Source organism: Amphiura filiformis, chromosome 11 (genome assembly GCF_039555335.1).
Source record: "Amphiura filiformis chromosome 11, Afil_fr2py, whole genome shotgun sequence".
In the NCBI taxonomy this organism is placed as follows: domain Eukaryota; kingdom Metazoa; phylum Echinodermata; class Ophiuroidea; order Amphilepidida; family Amphiuridae; genus Amphiura; species Amphiura filiformis.
The window spans coordinates 39,344,982-39,366,444 of NC_092638.1; the positions used below are offsets into that span (position 1 = coordinate 39,344,982).

Consider the following 21,463-nt stretch of genomic DNA (forward strand, 5'->3'; position numbering starts at 1 on the left):
ACGTGTCCCCGCTGTCCCCCAGGATTTACGACCATACAGTGCCTTAAACCAGAGTAGGCTACGTGTTAAAACATTTTGATAATATGAAATAATAATTAAACGCTTTAGAAAGACATTTAATTGACGTTGTACAAAACGTTCGGAAAACGTTCTGGAAATAACGTATTATAAACGTGGCAAAATAACGTAGAAAATCGAAATATTTTGTAACGTTTTAAAAACGTTTTCTGAACGTCATGGTAAAACGAACAATATTTTAACCAAGTCAAAACGTTTTTAAAACGTTTTTAAAACGTTTTGGAAGACGAAGACGTAAAAGACCAAACTAGAACCTAGAGAAAACGTTTTCTAAACGTTTTGTGTTTGCTGGGCTTACACCAAATTTTTTGAAGGGGATAAAATGCAGGTTGGGTGTGTGGGGTGGGGGTGTGGGGGGGGTCCAAAAATAAAATGTTTAAAATTGCCCATACTTTCAACCCTTGCAATTTCAAGGCAGTCAATATGAAGAATATTGCTCACAATTTGAGTTCCAACATGAGGCTTTACCACAGGGTTCAATGGGAGATTCAAACTTTAAATGATTTTGTCCGGAATTTCAAGCGCTTTTTTCTTCTTGCGACAAAAATTAAATTTGAGTTTCGATTCAAGTTTCTATTCGAGGAACCCCATATAAAAAAATTAAAAAAATTATAAAAAAAAAGGCGGGAAAAAATTCAAATCGAAATTTTGTGTTGCTGATACAGTGTGAAATTTGACTGCCATACGCTTGGACTATTCCATTTGACATGCATACACCCCTAGATGGAGGTCATGACCTCAATCGCACACACAGGGGTGTAGGCCTAGATATCAAATGGAATCACCTGTTCAGGTAACTTCATTTGAAATTCACACTGCCTGTGTGGAAGATTAAGGGTATTTCTTCCATTAGGGGGTGTATGGATTTCAACTGGAATAGCCCAATGGTTTAAACACCTGTGTGAGTTTCTGCATCTAAAATCATCGGCAAGTAAGAGCCCCCATGTCACTTCGGAAAACGCGGTAAATCACACATTATTTGCAGAATCTCTCCTCTTTTTGCACCATTTTCAAGATTTTAAGCTTATCTGCCAGATTTTGTAGTCGTCTTTGGCGATTTTAGCTTTTTTAAGCGATTTCACTCATTTTACCGCGTTTTCCGAAGTGACATGGGGCCTACAGGTAATGGTAAATTTCGCACATTCTGTTTGAAACCCAGTACATTTACAAGACATGTAGGCTACTTAGCCGTGAAAAAGGCAATTGTTTCAAATGTGGTGTCATTGTAAACTATCCATATTGATATGCAACACCGTCACGTTATGAACATGATACAAAATATTCTGAAATGTATGCTTGAAAAAACGTTCCAAGCTTTTGTTAAAGAGTTTATAATAATGATTGTCTCAGAACATGATCGAAGGTAATGCAAATAATAAGGTGCATATCCCAGTGCAGTGAACAGTAACTGCTATTTAATGTACATTTCAAATGAGTGCTCATGAATGTTCTCGGTGGGATGGTACCAAATTTTAAACGTTATCTACTCAAAACAGTGAGCAGAAGAGTTAAAAAGTCTGCGCTTTGATGCTTCAAGTTCTAGATTTGACAAAGTCTCTCCAGTTAGGTTCTCCCCATGGAACCCATAAGTTGCCATGACGACTAGGTGAGGCAGATTTATCACATTCTGGATAAACCACTGGTACTGAAGTCACGTTGTAGTCTTGTAAGCGTCGTAGTAACTCAGTCACTTTATCAGGATATATTTGTGATAAATCTTTGGTTTCTAGCGGATCTTCTTTAATGTTAAACAGCCAGATAGGTTGGTAATTTTCACTTGCTTTTGGTTTGGTTAGTTGACTCGATAGCTCCGGAGGCACTGCCCATGTCCCCGTTGCTGTAAAAATAAGATAAATGTTTAGTGGCCAGTGCCCTTTTGACCCAAACTAAGGCCACTAAATAATAAAACTTACCTATACAGGATTATGTTGTCAATTTTCAACAGCTCGGTTTTTTTTTCCAACATTAAAATTTAAGATTATTCATCTGATTTTCCATTAAAACAACTTAATCACTCACATCCACATACGAAGCATACAATACATACACAGGTACCCATCTCACTCCACCTGTATAATACCACATACTTTAATATGATATGCCCGCCCCCCCGAAGCTAAATAATGTAGTTTTCCTGTTAATACTGTTAACCCTCTCCACGTAGGCGTCGACTGCAGACTACAAGTTCCAATTTATCTTTATAGGCCTACAATTAAATCAGAAATTACAGAATTGTACATTTTCGTTACCATATTTGGAATTAGCACGAACAATGCATTAAAATGAGTACAAACAAGCCTAGTATTGGTTCAGATGCCCCTGAGAAAGCTCTTGATATTGTGAGAAAATATCATAAAACTTGGGACTATTATGTTGAAGCATATGGCCAGCACGCACGCAGAACTACTTGGGGAAACCTACTTTGTTCGTGCGTTATAAGTTTCCAGTCTCCCACACGAATTGCAGCATTTACATTTGAATTGAATTCGCCCGAATCACCGGTGACGTCGGATACAGTACTGGTTGTTAACATTGGGTCGATGTTATGTAATATCTCTGTACGTGGGCTTGGTTTGTTGTCTCTGATAATCGAATAAATAAAACCAAGGAAAGTAACAAACAGTTAGCAATAAACAAAATAGATGTCGGAATCTATATAGCGCCTTTTCAAAGTGCTGTAAATTTCGTCCGCTTAATATTTATATAGGACATACACCATGGTTGCAAACAATAACGGCGCAGGTACGATTGCCTCTAACAGCTCCCCACAAATACACCTGGGTGGAGTGGTGCAATCGAAGTGTCTTTCACAACCTTGTCATCATCATGGGTCGAACCGTTAGGCCACCATACTCCCACGACATCGATCTTAAAGGTCATGCTACAGACGCCGAGAAATAGATGAAACAGCTTGTATATTCAAGAACATGTAAAAGGTAAATTGATTCGATTTTTGACCGGACGTAGAACACTTCCTGATCCTAAAAGACGCTCCGCCTCATTGGCAAAAGCCACTTGCTCGTCTCGGCGACTGAGGGTAATCCATGGTCAATCTACGTTTACTCTTAGACATGTTAGAAAGAAGGTTCCAACCGGTTTCCAGGATATCATCCAGGGCCTATAGGGAGAACTCTGCTCATTTGAACCATCAAAAATGGTTGCTGAAAATCCAAGAACTCTTTAGAGAGCCATTACAGGTCTGCTTGTTTTTAGAGAACCACAACAGGTTCCTCAGAGTGCAAAAATCCTTTTTAAAAAGCTTCTTTAAAAGATTTTATAAAGATCCCTTTTAAAAAGCTTTGAACATGTTGTCGAGGTCCTTCTAAGATCTTAGAAGACAAGCGGAGATCTCCTTCGGCACCGTTTTTCGTAGAGTGTGGGTTAATGATTTTTGACCTGAAATGCGCAATAATACTAGTCACTTAGAGTCTATATATGTTGCTTCAATGGCATTGTCTGTATTTAAAAATATAGATATTACTCGTCATAAAGAGCTATAAGCCGCAATTTCTCTTTTAGCCAGTTTGTGCATACATATTGATATTCATTATCGTTAAAAGCGCAATAGCAACATTAAGTATTTGCACCTTGATTTGTACATAAACATTATGCCAGAGGTTTCCAGTGGCATAAAAAACTTTTTGTGTGTTTTGGAGAAAAGTGTGTGGGGGTGGGGTGGGGTATGATGCTGTGGATCACGAAATGCCCTTTTAATATAGTCATGGTGCAAAAATCATAAAACATGCTCGTAGGCACACAAGCTCAAAATGTTACTCACTGCTAATAATTATATATCCTGCGAAAGATGAGCTTTCAGGAGATTCTTGAATGTTTCAAATACGTATTTGGTGTGCACCGGCAGTTTGTCATTGGTCTTAATAACAGAGAATCTATGGGCAAATATTAAATACCTTATAGTTTCCCAAACATTATATCCATCCAGAGGTTTTGTACCATTGAACGTTCCACCGGCTAGACCTTCTACAAGCGTAGGAAACCAGTCTGTTACGTGTATCAAATCATGGCTGACACGTCCTCTGGCATCAGAAGGTATTAGTGGGCTATTGACAAAGCCATTTGCTCGTATTCCACCTTCCCATAGAGTCTTCTTCTTACCACGTAAAGGCCAGTTGTTTCCGTGTTTGGTATCACCACCATTGTCTTAAAAGGGAACAGAAAAAGGTGTTGACTGTAAATAGAGTATCTTCTACCACCAAAAAGTATGGAAATATCCACCACCACCACCACCACACATACCACCACCACCAACACCACCACCATTACCACCACCACCACTATTTCTAGACAACAACATATACATAAGATCCAGTCACACCCCTCTCCTACAACTCTCACCACACTCTCACTACTACTCCCGTCAATCAAGCTATTACCGCGAACAGAAACGCCCTTCCCAAATCTGACGTGAAATCCGGAAAAGCCGGAACTCGGCGCTGATTGGGTTAAAGTGAAAGCCACACTTTTGGTTCAAGTTCCTTGGGGAATTAGTCATGGTTAAAATTTATCCATGTAAATTGTGTTCTGTCTGTCATCAAAGTAACAGGTGTATTGCCAGTTCTTCTGTGGAGAACTAGCCAAGCTGGGCTACCTGTTTAACACGAATCGTCGTTTCTCAAAGGAACGATCTAATGGGCTAAAACGCCCTAAAACGGGAAGATCACGAAACTCTTCGTTGGAAAGAAATTCTTCCATTTTACAGAAGAACTGAACAGATTAAACTAAGGGTGTTATGAAACACTTTAACACTGCGGACAGTCCAGAAAAAGCTTGAATAAGGAAGTGAGCGCTCTGGAGTCCAATTCCGTTTCACATGTCCCACAGAAAGTATACCTATGTCATCACTCCGACTTAATTATTGAGTATTAAAATATGATTATTATTGTAATTAAATACAGTCGGTGGAGTGTACTAGTATTGTTATGAAAATCAGTAAATAAAAAGGAAAAACTGAGTCGCATACCGGAAGAGAATATAAGCAATGTGTTTTCCCATTTTTCTGTTGCCTTCAAAGCATCAACTACACGTCCTATTGAGTAGTCCATATAAGTCACCATAGCGGCGTATCGTCTTCGATCGTTATGTTTTATATTGTTATACATCTTAAGATATTCTTTTGGTGCTTGCATAGGCCAATGTACAGCTTGATACGAGACGTACATAAATAGTGGCTGAAAAAACAAAACAAAATATAATAATTAATTTAATACCAAACGATATCATTCAAGGCTTATAGATATGAAGTGACTAAAATTATAGGCATAGGATATGATAGGATAGGAAGACTTATTCACCACAGATGCCCAAATTAACAAATTTGTGCTTCCTAGTTGAATAATGATATGCGATGCATAATTGGGTGATATTAAACCCAAGCATTCTCTAACAAACTATTTGGGACTTAATGATAGTAAGTTGAGCTAAGTTGTAACTTCCAACTTAAAGGAGGATTTCGTGATCCTAGTATCCTCTTTTTATGTCATTGTTCAGTAGATATCCACGAAAAAAGCTTAATCCCAAAATTTCAGTTGATTCCAATTTTGCGTTTGCGAGTTATGCATGATTTAGTGTATTACACTGCTCCATAGGCCATTGTTGTAATTTCGTTCTGGCATACCAGAAAGAAATTCAAATTTGGCGATATTTTTGCTAAACGAATTAATCTGCAAGAAATTTTTGGTACATAAACATTATGTAGCCAAAGGTATGTATAAAAATCTGAACTTTTTTTGAGAAAAGTGGGGGGATGAGGCTGTGGATCACGAAATAACCTTTTAACTTACCAATGTATGATATGAGAATATCAATATCTCAGGCCTAAAATTTGACTAAGGTATGACAAACAACCGATATTTTGATGGGGTATTAAAAGTGGGACTCGGATGCGAGCCTGTCAAGTTGGGTCACCCATCTTTAACTGATAATACTCGGGACCTGTTATGTCTCTAGCCATATGAATATCATGATCTGTTCGATGAGTATCAGATTACAATATACAAAGTAGTAGTATGTCCCCTTACATTAAAATGTCTCCCCGCAACGGAATACACAGTATCAGATCGGCAATTTGTCTCATTAAATAACGTAACTTTGCGTAATTTAGTCCGTTTTTCAGGGATATCATATTAAGCAAATCCCGGGCCCACAAAGTTACCTGCCAATCACATTATGAATTTCACAAAATGAGTTGACGATTTGGATGTTACACGCATCCCATGCATACAGCCATGATCGTGTCTAAGTTTATTAGTGTTTGTTTAAACGGTTGCTCCATATGTTGAGACACACTTGGGTCCTGATCGGACCAGGCTCAAACAAAATGCTCAAGCCAGGCTAAAAAGTAACACCGAGGTAGTGCAAGGTTATCCTTTAACAATGATACTTGTTCACACACTCCCTTTCTACTGACAGCCTTAAAGCACTGCTATGGGCTGTCTACTGAGTCAGGAACCAACAAAAGAAGTAAAACACATTACAAAACCCTTTGCTATCCAGATTTGACCGAGTCGATGTTAACATGGGATGTTATACTCCAGGGACAGAATGGCATATTATGATTATTTGACACAGACTTCAGAGGTAAAATTTATACTCACCGTATCACTGGATTGATTTTGAATAACATCAATTGCTCGGTCAGTAAATATAGTAGTTGAATATTTTCCCCTCCAACTAGAGTCAGCGATGAAATCATTTTCGTGAAGATCGTATCCAGATCCCAGACATTTACAAGTTCCGCAAGTGTTTGTATGGTCAAAGTGGTCACCACCTCCCAGCCATAAACCTGAATTTAACACACACATAATAATATAAACACATGGTTGTTTGATGGCATGTAAAACTCAGTCATTTTAAAGAAAAGTTGAACAATGATGGCGCTATTTATCTAAAATCGTGCTTGAATCTTTACAAGGGGTAAAATAGCATTAGAACATCAGCAAAAAGACGACTAGTAACAAATGACACGGGATTTTTCAAAAAACTTTTTATCATGAAATGTAAGGTATAAGGCATATTATTTGGCTAATTTAAATCGAAAATATATGTAAATAGCGCCCTCAATTTGCACATAAATGTAAAGTTTATGGAATTGAAATTACAACAAAAAACACGAAAAAGATGAATAATTTGATATAGAAACGAAAATCTATGTTGAAAATTGCTACAAAATATACAGTTTATTAGTGTGGTAGCCGTTGGTATTGTTCATATCTAGAATTGAACATTATAATGATTTTTTGTTTGAAAAAATAATAAATTATCACATCAAACAATTAAAAAGAGCATCCCAACTACTATAAGTGATCATAACTTTGAGCACAATAACTTCAATCACTAAAAGTGATGATCGTTTGGAGAATTTTGTTAGCTGTAGCTTGGTATTCACAATTAAATTCAATTTGATGATACAAATTAAAAATTTGCAAATTCAAACATATTCCACATGTTCCAATCTTCATGCCAACTTCACAAATCTGAAGACTCGTGCATTGTCTGGCAAGCAACGTGGAAACTAGTCCAAAAGTGGGTCGATCCTTCATGTAATTATTTCGTGTAAGCTAATCCTAACTCTAACCCTAACCCTAACCCTAATCCTAATCATAACCCTAATCCTAACCCTAATCCTAATCCTAATCCTAACCCTAAACTAACCCTAACCTTAACCCTAACCCTAACCCTAATTTCGTGTAAAATTACATGAAGGAATAACCCAAAAGGGCTTTTTTAAAAGCATCTATAGTAGGCATACAGAAGGGGTCTTAATATTGATCCTCAAAAAAACTTGCAATATCTAAATGTTTGTTAATATCAGTTACTTAGCACAAATGTTTAAATCAATAAGAAATAATTACAAACTTTAAGGGAAGAAACCAGGTTACATATTGTATTAAATCTATTGGGTAAGGTATAAATGATAAGCTAAAATGTCAGTTGCATCGTACGTACCAAAGAAGGTATCAAATCCCCGCCTATGTGGTAGGCAGTCCGCCTTGTAGAAGCCCATGTGCCACTTGCCAACCATATGCGTGGAATAACCAGCTTCCTTCAGCTTTTGTGGCATAGTGATTTCATCTGTTGGTAGGCAGTTTGGTTGAGCGTGTTCTATTATGAAATGCTGCAATCCTGTATGAATCTAAAAATGTAAATATTTATAATAATTATAAAAAAAACACTATTGGCTATTATTAGAAGTCAGGGCACAAATCGGCCTCATAATTAGTGGGTCAGGAGTACACATATATATAATAGGCCTATATTGCTACTTCAATATATCATCATGATGTACATACTTAACAAATGAGTCAATTACCCTATATAAGCCTAGTCTAACCATCCAATGTTGTGCTTGATCATCAACGTCAAAATTTGACATCAGCCTTTTACCTGGTTGTCATAACAAATACTTTTTTCATTTTCTTATACGAATTTAAATTAAGTTAAAATGTAATGCACCAGGTTTACTTACTTGATATCTCCCCGACATGAGTTGAACTCGTGTTGGCGTACAAATTGGTTGCACATAATAGTTCTCTAATATTACACCCTCAGCTGCCAATCTATCCATTACAGGAGTTTTGATCAGACCGCCATATTGTTTGCCATGGTAACCAATGTCATGGTAACCGTAGTCATCAGCCAAAATAAATACAATATTTGGCTGTTTGGCTGATTTGGAGGTTTTTGCAGGTTTCTGTACAGAGGAATCTGTAAACCATTTAATCGTCTCATTTCTATGTCGATTTGCTAGCTCAGGCGAACCAACCACTTCTCTGATATCCTGGAAAGAGGTAAAACATACTTCATGTTCTTATTGTGTTAACTCTAGAATGAGGAAGAAACTAGAAACAATAGAGAGATTGCGATGTCACATACGTGGTGCGTGGCACGTACGTTGGCCCGTGCGTTTATACGACGTTGAAAAATGATGTTAAATATTGCCAGTCTCGGTTCAAAACTGGATTGTAGTCATTCGTCACGAAGGAGAACAAGGCGGCTGGAACAAAGACTAATATCTGAGCTGGTCGATAGAGGGCAATGTGATTGAAACTTTAATGGTTACCGACTCTCTGCCTAATTCAATACAGCATGCTTTTGATTTTGACTAAAAACCAAGGTTACCATGCTGCTTACACGTGTTTTGTGCTTCCCAAATATTATAGTTGCCCCAAAACATATATTTTTGTAGAATAAGCACCACTAAATCCATATATCAACTTTCAAAATGAGACTCGTTTTCGTGCCGAAAATTAGGCGCGTTGCATGAATTTCGACATGTCGTAAAATCAGCATATTTCCACGTAACACGTGCGTTTTATACGACGTAGGTGTCCAAAATGCGAAATCGCAATGTCATTTTTATACGGAAAGTATCACACACATTTCAATGGACAATCTCTGCGTGTGAACATCGCGTATAAATGAAGTCAATTGTTAACACATCGCTGTAGCTTTATTATAATGATTTGTTACAAAGAAAAAGAATCATAATAATAGTTAGAATTTCCTTTTTATGTTCATTATCCTTGACTTTCTTTCCCTTCTTTAACATATTTGGAAATGGACACATTCTGTGCACGTGCAAAATCTTCAAAACTGGCTAAATACGCGACCTCGCTTCGATACAGGAGAGTGGTTTTAAATAGATCATGGAGGTAGTAGAGAAGGAGTGAGCTCGCGTTAAGCTCATTACGTAAATTATATTGTAAACACAATAGAGACAGATATACCTTTGATCTAATGATCATCGCCGATAATTTCTGGAATGACTCCGTCTCATGGGGGTTCATATTTAGTAACAAGTAAATCACGTATGCGCAAAACATGTATTATGGATGCGCATACATTTACTTAGCTGTTGAACTTGAATATTCATATTTCATTTAATATAATAATGATTTTTACGATTAATATGTTGAAACATGTTGTTCCAGAATGTTTCTAAACAGGTTATTGTGGAATGGTGCAGTTCACACACATTTTAAGGACGGGTAAAATTGTTTTAACCACTGTTTCAAAAATACGAAGATCTTATTAAAACAAATTGCACATTTTTAAGTTGAGGAATTCTCCCATCAAACGAGATGTATCTCAGTGTTGCCCGGTACTGCCCGGGTTGGTCCGATTTTATTTGTTTACCCAAAACTTTAACAATTGTTCCTCCCCCGAGGTTTCAAAATAAACCGCGTCCTGAGCCCTCTTTTAAACTAGGCAATGAAAGAGATGTAAAGCATCATTTTCATCAAGTTAGAATGACTTATGCTGTTTCATCATATTTATAGCGCACACAAGTGTGCGACCATGCATGTATACAGCACAAAAGATTATAAGTGTTACATAATCAAAACGTTGATCTGAAAACCTCAAAGGGCGGCAATTATGATTGTACAATAGAATGCGTGCGAGCTTTCTCCTTCTCTACTACCTCCATGGTCCGATCACGGCGTTTGAAAATCCAAATAATACATGGGACGTTAATACCACTGGTCCATGATTTTTACTTTACTTACCATTCAGTGATCCCAGCGCAAGTGTAAACAATTAAATTGTTTTATAAATTGCTTAAAAGTAAATGATATTAAAGGGGAAGCCCCGCCAGAGCAGTTCTTCTGGGGTGAACCAAAACTGCCTGGTTATCAAATTAATCAGTGACAAGGTTATCTCTGAATTTAACAGGTGGTAATTGATATTTTAATGTTATTGCATCAATTAGCACCTGTCAAATTCAGAGATAACCTTATCACTGATTAATTTGATAACCAGGCAGGTTTGGTTCACCCCATAAGAACTGCTCTGGCGGGGCTTCCTCTTGAAGTCATTCAAATTGTCATTTGGTATTTTTGAAATGAAACATTTGGCAAAAAAACGAAGAAAACAGCAATATTGACGAAGTTGAAGCCCCATTCAAATACATGTAGCTAATTTATATAAATTACATTCATGTAATTGCCTTATTTTTGTTTTTTAAAATACATGGCTTTTGGCTGCACCAATAGCAGGTTATGTTAGGAGGATGGCATTTTCTTCGGCGGGGGGTCATGAATATGTCGGTGACCGGAGTAAATTTTTTATGACCACCCTATCGCGGGCAAACTTTTTACGACCCCCGCCCCCCCATCTTGGGTAGGAATTTTTATGACCCCCCCCTTGCACAGACTCAAAGCAAATTATTCATTATTGCCGGAACAAAGGCGAGGAGCGCACCAAAACTTTAGAGCGAAGAAAGTGTGCGGCGTACGTTAAAATTGGATTGTGTGCGTAAAGAAGGTGTGCGGAGCGCGCAAAAATTTTGCATTATATATAAGGCCCTTCACACTTGATTCTTAGTTTACTGTAAACGCCCGCGTCCAAAATTGAAAATTGCAAAATATTTAATTATTTTATTTTTATTTTCTCCTTTAAAATAACTTTTAATGACTTTTAGTTGCTACTTTCTAACATGAATCATATCAACAATAATGATGAATAAACAAACAGCATAACTGCACCTGATGCTATATGTTAATGTAAGCATATTAACAGAATAATTAAATGCAGACTCCTGTCAAAACGGTTTGATAATTGGTTGTGATAACTAATACTAAATAAAGAAAATAATAGATAATTAATCATTAATAATTAATAGTCACCTCGTCCTATTTTTTAAATCATGAACAGTAAACTCGGAATCAATTGTGAAGGGCCTAACGAAAGATAATGCGCACAATTTGATTGTTAAATAAAAATGAGTCACCAGCCCTTAATAATTCTATAACCCACCTATATTTGGTCTAAAAATTCTATGACCCCCAGTATATTCATGACCCCCCCCCTTCTGAAGAAAATGACAGCCACCTTACCACATCTATGACAAAGACAAAGATGCCAAAATCTGAGCCTCTGTAAAGCAAGACTCTGTAATATTGCATTTTAATTTGTTGTTTCATTTTCTTTTCTGAGCCGTGTCTTTTGACGACCGATGTCGGCAATCAGACATATTCTTAGTCAGATATTGCCTTTATGGCAGATCCAGATGTATACCCCACTGCCTTGCCAAAAACTATGCCTGCCGTAGTTACCCGCAGCGGTTGGACAAAACTCCACAATGAATACCCCACAAATCATTGCCTAGCCCCACACCATGTACACAGTACCCCATAGGGGTTGGACAAATTGCTCTTACCTGACTTACGTTAGGTACTCCATATTTCTTTCTTGCATGTTTCCTGCTATTACCATGATCTCTATTCCATATAAGTAAGCTCACGACAATTGAAGCACACAGTATCGTAATAAATGCAATTTCTTTAGACAATAAACTCATTTCTGCCCTGGCAGAAAAGATCACAAAGGCGAAAGTAATACCATTGCTATCATGCAACACTGTCTGGTATCTTCGTCATGGATTCTTGTTTTAGTCTATAGTGGTCTTTATGCCTATTCGCACTTGGTTGTATTCATACAATGTACATCTCCAGCTAGCCAAAGTCTTTGTAGGTAGCATTAAAAATTACGAACTTAGCTACAACAACAAGCAGACAGTTCATTTCACAATGGCACACGATATTTAACAGAATCTGACACGGTTTGAATGGTGTCGTACTAGCTGATTCAAAAAGAAGTAGACTTATGTTTGAGGGGCTGTAACTACAGATCTGTAAGGAATCCGCTGTAAATAAAAATATCATTGGAAAGAATACATTCTAAACATCTAACTAAAGTTATATGAATAACACCATCTACGTTTTATAGAACTCTACCAAAAATCCTGTTAACATTATATTCAACAAACAATTCAAATAAATTTCAAAACATTATGTTGAATATTGATTCGGCGAAATAGAAATGAATGAACAGCCGCGTGCAGCTACTAAAAATGAGTGTCTTTATACAAGTTTGTTGTAACTCGGTTTTGCTATGAGCAAATACAATTCTTTTTTTTTTTGTGTGTGTGTATCTAAACATTGAAAATCTGCTCTTTCCCATGACATTTTCATTTACAGCGGATTCCTTATTATAGATCTGTAGTTACAGCCCCTCAAACATGAGCTTATATCCTCGGGCTTATATCTTTTTGAATCGGCGTGTACGATAAGAGTGTATGCAATAAACCCAAGCGGAACGAGAGTTGCTAAGTAACCGCTAACCGAACCATAAACACATGCATGATCAGAGAGCGAGTCTTCAATTTCCCCATAGCTTCCCACGTTGTACACACGTCAGTCGAATTTGGCGGTGTTCGTTTGTTTGTCCTCCAAGTTATAGCATTGTTCACTTTGTGTTGAACATTGTAAGTGGGCCTCACTAATGACATAAAGGTTACTCTTATATCATGTCAAGAGGCCACTTTCATGAATAAGCTAAACAGCCTATGTGGAGGAATTGTATGCATGAGCAATCACGCCAATGACGTAGTAATGAATACCCTCTAATGTAAATGTCAGGAAAAAACTATAATTAGGCATGTCCACTAAATTGATTTAGTCTATCCTATTGGCTGGGAATTTATGAAAGAAACATTTTGGCGTTTAAATAATCTTAATCGGACGTTCCATTCCAGAGATATGGTCTTTCGAGTGTCACGGTTTTAAATATAGGGCTGCATGCTAGAACATTTTAAAAAGTTTGTCCAAAAAGTAATAACAACAGAAAGTGCAACTTTCAAGGTACTTTTTCTTAATGTATTTTAATATTAACTAGCGTTATCTAGAACATTATATTTGACATACAACAAAAATATAAGACCTCATGGTTTGTGGTGGAACCCGGAGCATGATCCTATATGGCTGCCATGGAAAATATCTCCATAGAGGAGCTGAACAATAAGTGCATTATTTTAAATGAATAGTGGTAGTCTTAAACATCGTTCAATCTTTTAAGATCAGCATATTTTATCTTCAAAAATTATTATATTTCATCATGACATACGTTTGGTAACATTAATCACTACTCATGAGAAATTTGTTCCAACTCAAAGGTTATCTTTACTATAGACTGTGTGTGCATGGAAGCCATGATGGGTAGCGTATCTGAAATGGACATGGTGGTCAGAAGTGCATAATTTGAGATGGGTTTTGGTAGGCTTAAAAATTCTTCAATTTCTTAACATCTGAACATTTTGTCTTCAAAAATAGTTTTATAAGTATGTAAGTTTGCTTGTCTGAATCAATCCCAATTCGGACATAATTGCATTTCAACACCTGATGCACAAAATGCCGTCACTTCAACCTGTTGTAGTTCTCATCTCTTTGATTTTTTCTTTTAAAAAGGTCCTCTCTAATTACTGACCAATCAGGAAAATGTTTTCTGGTGGAATATGGAATTTCTTGAAACACCCTGTTTTAGGCCTATAAATTGGACCACAACAAGTACTGCTACCATTTATCAGGTCTGGGACTTAGGTGTGTTTGCATAGACAATACATGGGTGAGTGCACACATACACTGAGTTGGAAACTGTTCTAGCAGCAAATGTGTTGACAGTGGACATCCTTTTTTTTTTATAAAGCTACCATACATTTTTAGAATGTATATCGACTACAATTTTAATATTATTGAGCCCCTCCATCACACGAGTAACACTGCACAAAAGTAAGGGTCGCTACAAATAGATATGGAACGTATAATAAGTAAAACAAGCAGGGTAACACTTACCTTACACGTCTAATCAAAACTACTAATTCGACAGCGAAGTGACTTAAGGGCTGGGGTATGAACGTTTGGACAGTATTTATTTTGGGACATTAGAACACATCAGACATATCGAATTGCATTCTGAATATGAAGAATGTCATTCTGATATCAAATAATTTTGATTTTTGAAATTCGCAATTTAATACACATTTTATGGCAAATCATTAAAATTGATATTTTTGATATTTAACAGTACTTGAAGTAAACTTTATAAATCTGATGATTTATACTTAAAGTGTATGTAGGTGGGATGAAAAGCCGACGATCAATTGAAAATTTTGACCTTTCGTATTGAAGATATGGATTTTTCTTCCCAAAACACCAAAAAAAAATTAGGTCTTTTTGGGAAAAATCCATATCTTCAATATGAAAGGTCAAAATTTTCAATTCTTCTTCTTAGCGTGTCCACGGCACAAGATTAAATGTGTTTCAGCCAGTGCTGCACACATTTTTCAGCATTCTCATTGTAAGTCAGCAGTTGTGCATGTTTGCTTCAGTTGAGGGCAACACAGTAAGTGATCCATTGTTTGTGGTTCTGTTCCACAATCGCAGGTTACATCTGTATTCTTCCGATATCCCCATTTGCTGGGGTTGACTTTACATCTTCCTACACCAGACCTTAACCTATTAAGGCATTTCCATTCAACCCAACTTGCATCTGCACCAGGTGGTAGTTCTTCGCCAACAGGAATATTCAAAATTGGTGGGTGATTTGTAGATCTCTCCTCCCATTTTGCTACTCTTTTACTGTTGGCTGATGTTTCAAGTGGAGCTACACTGTTCAGGAAGCTATCTCTGGACTTCAGACGACTTTCTGGGGGGACATGCCCAAACAAGGGATGTCTTACATCAGTGGCTTGGCGCTGGCGTTCTTTCATGCTTGCTACGTTACGTCTAACATCTGGTGGCGCTATACCTGCTAGAGTGTACAGGTTCTCAGTTGGTGTTGCTCGAAGACATCCTGTTATCAGGCGACAGCTAGCATTTAGGGCTGGATCCACCTTCTTTGCATGAGGCGATCTCTCCCATACAGGGCATGCATACTCTGCTATTGAGTAGCATAGAGCCAAGGCCGTTGCCTTCAGAGTGTGAGCACTTGCACCCAGCTTGTTCCGGTGAGCTTACTCAAGATGTTATTTCTTGCACTGACTTTCATCTTTGTCTTCTCAACATGATTCTTATAGGAGAGACACCTATCCAGAGTAACTCCAAGATAGACAGGGTGTTCACAGTGTTCAAGTGCTGTACCGGACCAGGTGACCTTGAGATGGCGCTTTGCTTCACGGTTGCGTAAATGGAAGGCACACACCTGTGTCTTTGATGGGTTGGCTCGCAGGTGGTTATCTTCATAGTATGGTGTGAGGTCGTCCAGAGCTTTAGAGAGGCGTTCTTCCACAACTGTGAAATCTGGATCTTGAGCTCCAATACCCAGATCGTCAGCATAGATGAATCGAACAGTGTTCTCACTTCTTGGTTGGTCATTTGTGTAGATGTTGAAGAGGAGTGGTGCAAGTACACTTCCCTGTGGAAGACCATTCTTGAGCCTACGCCATCTGCTCTTCTTGCTACCCAGCTCAACAAAGAATAATCTATCCTTAAGCATGCTTTCTATCAGTTCTGTAAACTGTATATCTTCAGTCAGCTCCTGGGTCTTGTGGAGGAGACATCGATGGTTGACTGTATCGTAAGCTGCTGATAGATCGACGAACACAACCCCAGATACCATTCCTTTCTCGTAACCTTCTTCGATGTACTGGGTGAGGTTGAGAACCTGGCTAGTTGTTGACTTGCCAGGGCGGAAGCCGGCTTGCTCAGGGATGAGGCGTTCATCGATGACAGGTGCGACTCTGTTGAGTAATAGGCGTTCAAAGAGCTTATATGTATGACTCAGAAGTGATATTGGGCGATAGTTCTTTGGAATTGATGGATCTTTTCCAGGTTTCAGAAGTGCTGTCACATGAGTTTTTTTCCAGATATTAGGGAGCTTGTGTGTTGCCAGACATTGGTTGAAGAGATGTAGGAGCCACTTCCTTGCTTCATGTCCAAAGTTTTTGATCTGCTCAGTTGAGATGTTGTCTAGACCTATCGCTTTTCCTGGTTTTAGAGTGGAGATTCCTGCTTCTAGCTCCTCCATGGTGAAAGGTTTTGTGATACCATGGTCCTTGTTGTACTTTTTACGGTCGAACTTGATCTTTTTCTGCTTTTTCCACTTCTACCATTCAGGAGTAGTTGGTGTGCGACTTGGTTTGCTGTAACTTTGGAGCGGATAGTCGACCAAGCTTTCTTGCTATTCTTTGACATGTCTGTTGATTCTATCAAGGCATTCCAGGTCTTGCGGCGCTCTTGAGAGATACTTTCCATCACTTTCTTTCCTTTCAAAGTTGTTTCGTCAGAAAAGGGGTCTGTCTCAAACATGGTGACATATTCCTCATAAAGCTCAGAACTTTCCTTTGAGAGTCCAGGGATGTAATTTACTCTGCAACCTCGTGGGATGTATCTTCTAGCAGTCTTCCTAACTAGTTGAGTGAATTGGTCGTAGTTACCTGCTGTTGGCTCAATATGTTTCACCTTCAGATCTAGCTCGTCAGTAAAGCTCTGCCACTTGGCTTTCTTGTAGTTGAAGCGTCGAGTGAAAGGCACTGTTGTTGGTTTGACGACTGCATCTACTTTGATACCAATTGGACGGTGTTGACTTTGTGGGATGGAATCCATTACGAACTTCTGGCACATGCCTGCGATGTTGCTAGTCACTATGGCGAGGTCTGGATTGTATCCACGTTTCCAGCGTGCACTGTGGAATGAAGGAGGGAGCTTGGGGTCATGAATGAAATATTCAATTGACCGTCGGCTTTTCCTCCCTGCTACATACACTTTAAGAATATATCATTAGATTTATATAATTTACTTCGAGGACTGTTATATATCAAAAATTTGAAAAATATCAAAATGTTTATAATTTGTCATAAAATTTGTATTATATTGTGATTTAAAAAAAATGAAAATTATTTGATATCAGAAAGACATGCTTCGTATTCAGAATGCAATTCGATAGGTCTGAGGTGCTCTCATGTCCCACAAACAATACTGTCGAAACGCAATAAACGCTCATTTTGGATCCCTTAATAACTCCGTGGTAAATTGGATCATTCTACTCATGCACCTTTTGGAATAGTACATGCGGCGATCATTATGATCGTGGTCCAGGACTCCTTAGAACTTTAACGACGATCCAGTTGACATAGTGATAATTGGATTACACGGAATGTCGATGGCAATACTAACCGTGCCTTATTCGCCACAGAAGTGACGTAATAATCGGATTAACTACCATACCAATAGATGAATACAATTTTTGAATATATCGCCCCGCGCTACAACGTTCACGCGTTACCTATGCATTACACCACATTTCGCCATACTGCATTTTAGAAACGCTTGCTGTTAGAATAAGAAAAATTTTAATGCTAATTTATTGCACATTCTAGGGAAGCGTGGTTACCGTTTTGAAATAATCGAGTGAGAGGGTTTTCAAGAAAATATTTTTCCTGTCAAAACTGAAGCATCCTCTTTATAAAAGAAAATATGAATATTAACTGCACATCATATATAACGATTCGTGATTGTGGCACATTTGATGTCGTTTATGAGGGAGAGAATTTTTTTCAATTTTATATACACCACAATATTTCTTTAATTGAGCGAGAATGGCGATAGAAAAAACCTTGAAAATTCCATGTAAACATGACATTAGACCCCACCAATGATTACTGTTTCGTTTTTATGGTAATCTAATCTTTTATTTCCTGAAATAAAATGAGGGGTCGAATGTGGATTTATTGTATAAATGATGAAAACATCGACGTGTATACAAGCTACAAGAAAAATCATGTGTGGTAGGCCACGCCACACCGACATACTTTTAGTATACGGCGAGCACGTGCGAGTCAAAATCGATATGTATGAACAAACTAGTGTGCGTAGGCTCATTTATTGTATATAGAACACGCAGTTATCAACAATTGAGCGCTATTAATACACATTAATGTTTTTAAACAAATAAAATTCCAAAATATGGTACGTTTTCTGTCTTTGCTTGTCACGTGGTATGTTGAAGTATGAAGTTGCGATTACATTTTTAAATTTTCATCATGACACCATCAAGCCTTTACGGACGAGCGGTCTAAGGCGCTGGTGTTATGTCAATACTGCTCAGTGCAGCGTGGGTTCGAAACCCGCCGGTGCCTCTGCAAAAATAAATTTAAATTTAATTTATTTTTCATATTATGTTAGGGAAATGTGGCTGGGAGAATGTATGTATGGCGAAGAGTGGTGTGCCTATGCATTGAACCATTATAGATGTCAAAGAAATTCTGATCACTCACACCTGTAAGATAAGTATTTTTGAAAAGAGCGGTATTGTATCCAATCTAAAAGTATGATTGCAGACATACACAGGTAATGAGTGCAACCTGCTTGTAGTGCAGGGCGGTATATTCAAAAATTGTATTCATCTATTGCTATGGTAGTTAATCCTATTGTTACGTCACTTTTACGGCGAACAGACCATGGAGCTATTAAAGATGGAGAAGCAATAGATTATGTAACGCATTGTTCACTTGTGCCGATTTGAAATCTGACAAGCTGTTCATCGAAAGGTGTCTTTTGTTTGGGACAAAGGGCTTCCGCCATTAAATCGGTAAGCTGACCCGACAGTGTATTAGCGCTTTACCTAGCAGGCTTCTGTCAATAAGTGATCAAACGAAAGTCGCGTGAAAGCGCTACTGGAACGAAAAGTACCTTTTGTTACCATATAACCCAAGGGTGTGATTGAGTAGCCGTAATCACAAAAGGCACACATTAGCCGCTGATGTACAGTTCGTTGTCACCCCACTGACTTTAGGTGCTTCATTTAAATAAATTGAATGCGCTTGCTGAATGATTACACATCAAGGCTGCCATGTCTGCATGTCTATAGTACTGTATAATGGAAATAGCTACGTATACATGTAACATATACTAAGTATACCGGTATAGGAGTATATAAAAGTTGTTTCACAAATTGACATTTTATTTTATTTTAAGAAGGAGAATGTCATATACAGTGGCGTACTGAAGGGGGGGGGGGGGCAGCTCTTCTGTGAGAGGTCTTGGGGGGGGGTGAGGGAGGAAGACGTGGACGAGGGGATATGAAGAATGAGAGGGGGACTGGAGGAAGAGAGAAAGAGGAAGAAATGAAGAGAAATAAATAAATAGAACTAAATAAATAGAAAGGTAAGGAAAATGATAGGAATGAGAGGGGACAAAAAGTAAGAGGGGATGGGGAAGGGAAGGGAGATAAGAAGAGGGAGTGATACTTTAGCAAGGAAAGAATAAGTACAGAGAAAGGAAAAGAAAGGAATGACAAATAAATGTAGACCTTATAATATGATATGTTTTTTCAAAGAAAGTCTACTAATTTGATATGAAATGACATTTTGCAATAGCAAAGTCAAAATTAGGACTTGCTGTCAATAATATGAAGGAAATATGTGACAGAGGCAAGGTGTGAAATACAAGTAGTATTTGAAGTTACAATAACCAATTGATACCCGACTTGACCTTTCCATCATGGCGCCTTATTCGTCTTATGTATTTCTATTATGCTCTCAAGTAAAATAAAATACCAATCTGCACTAAGCAGACAGAATGTTACTTGGCTCCCAGCATGAATTATTGATTTTATACGGAGGTAAAGAAATGCACAGTTGACTATACGACTATGCAAGCCGTGCAACAATACTCCAAATATTTACGGTAAATCTGAATAGTGGTCACATGTTGACATATCATGTGTTCGGGAAATCACGTGGCAACATTTTAAGATTTCAGGCTTGTTTACTAGTTAATTGCCATTTGTACTCTTTATTAAACCAACAGAATATATCTGTATGTGACGCGACGTTCACCGTATAGATCTGTATGTGATATACGTACTATTAAATGAATGGGTAAAAGTAGCTTGCGTCATTGAAAAGCGCTGTATGTGAAACACAAAATTTAAGAAAGCAGGAAATAGACCAAGAGAGACAGTAGATATTCTTTTAAAGAAAGATTAAGAAGACTTACTCTAAAAAAGTCTCAGAAAGTGCTATACCTGTGTATGAGAAATGATATCATACTTAATTTTCTTCAATATAAATTATGTGTATTTTATGCTATCATTTTTAAATGAAATCTTTCCAGAATACTTAGCTGCAATATGTTTTGTAACACTATTGATGCTAAATTTTTAATGTGTGTCTCTTGTGTGAATAGACTTGGAAGTGTCAGAATTCAGAATGAGGGAAGGGCACTTTTACAGGTGGAATGATCTGGAATCACAGACATCTGCTTGTGAATTGAAATGCTGAATTGAAATCAAAGCAGAATTTCATTTCAATTCCACTTCATTCTTCATCACTCATCATGATTTCAATTCCAATCCAATTCAATTCTTCATTGCTCAGGATGATTTCAATTCCAATCCAATTCAATTCATGCCCAAGCCCACTCATTTCGATTCCAATTCAATTCCAATGCATTGAAATCACAATCGCCCAAAATTCATTTCAATTCAATTCAATTTCAATGCATTGAATTAACATTACCAATTTACCATGCACACGGCATAAAACCGATCCACTATTAATGCTTCCAAATCTGGGTGTTTGATATACTAT

The 21,463-nt window shown here is 37.7% G+C and overlaps 1 protein-coding gene across 2 annotated transcripts; it reads right to left on the reverse strand.

The window, feature by feature from the left end:
• Positions 1-460: 460 nt before the first annotated feature.
• LOC140164829 (arylsulfatase B-like) lies at positions 461-12,674 on the reverse strand. 2 transcript variants are annotated; one of them, XM_072188205.1, is made up of 8 exons: positions 12,266-12,674; positions 8,564-8,875; positions 8,044-8,230; positions 6,693-6,880; positions 5,060-5,267; positions 3,990-4,239; positions 2,500-2,660; positions 461-1,915 (listed from the first exon to the last, which is right to left on the reverse strand). In XM_072188205.1, exons 1-8 carry the CDS (start codon positions 12,395-12,397, stop codon positions 1,611-1,613), a joined length of 1,743 nt encoding a protein of 580 aa, XP_072044306.1. In that variant the 5' UTR covers positions 12,398-12,674; the 3' UTR covers positions 461-1,610. The 2 variants fall into 2 exon arrangements, with proteins under 2 accessions (XP_072044306.1, XP_072044305.1); XM_072188204.1 differs by having other exon boundaries at positions 462-1,915; positions 12,257-12,674.
• Between the last annotated feature and the right edge of the window lie 8,789 nt (positions 12,675-21,463).

Excerpts from the sequence above, each read along its gene's own strand:
- LOC140164829 (XM_072188204.1), bottom strand. The coding sequence starts at position 12,397 with ATGAGTTTATTGTCTAAAGAAATTGCATTTATTACGATACTGTGTGCT. Across the intron at positions 8,876-12,256 it reads GAGTACCTAACGTAAGTCAG|GATATCAGAGAAGTGGTTGG; the intron begins GTAAGAGCAATT and ends ACCTCTTTCCAG. Across the intron at positions 2,661-3,989 it reads AATGTTTGGGAAACTATAAG|AGACAACAAACCAAGCCCAC; the intron begins GTATTTAATATT and ends TTCGATTATCAG.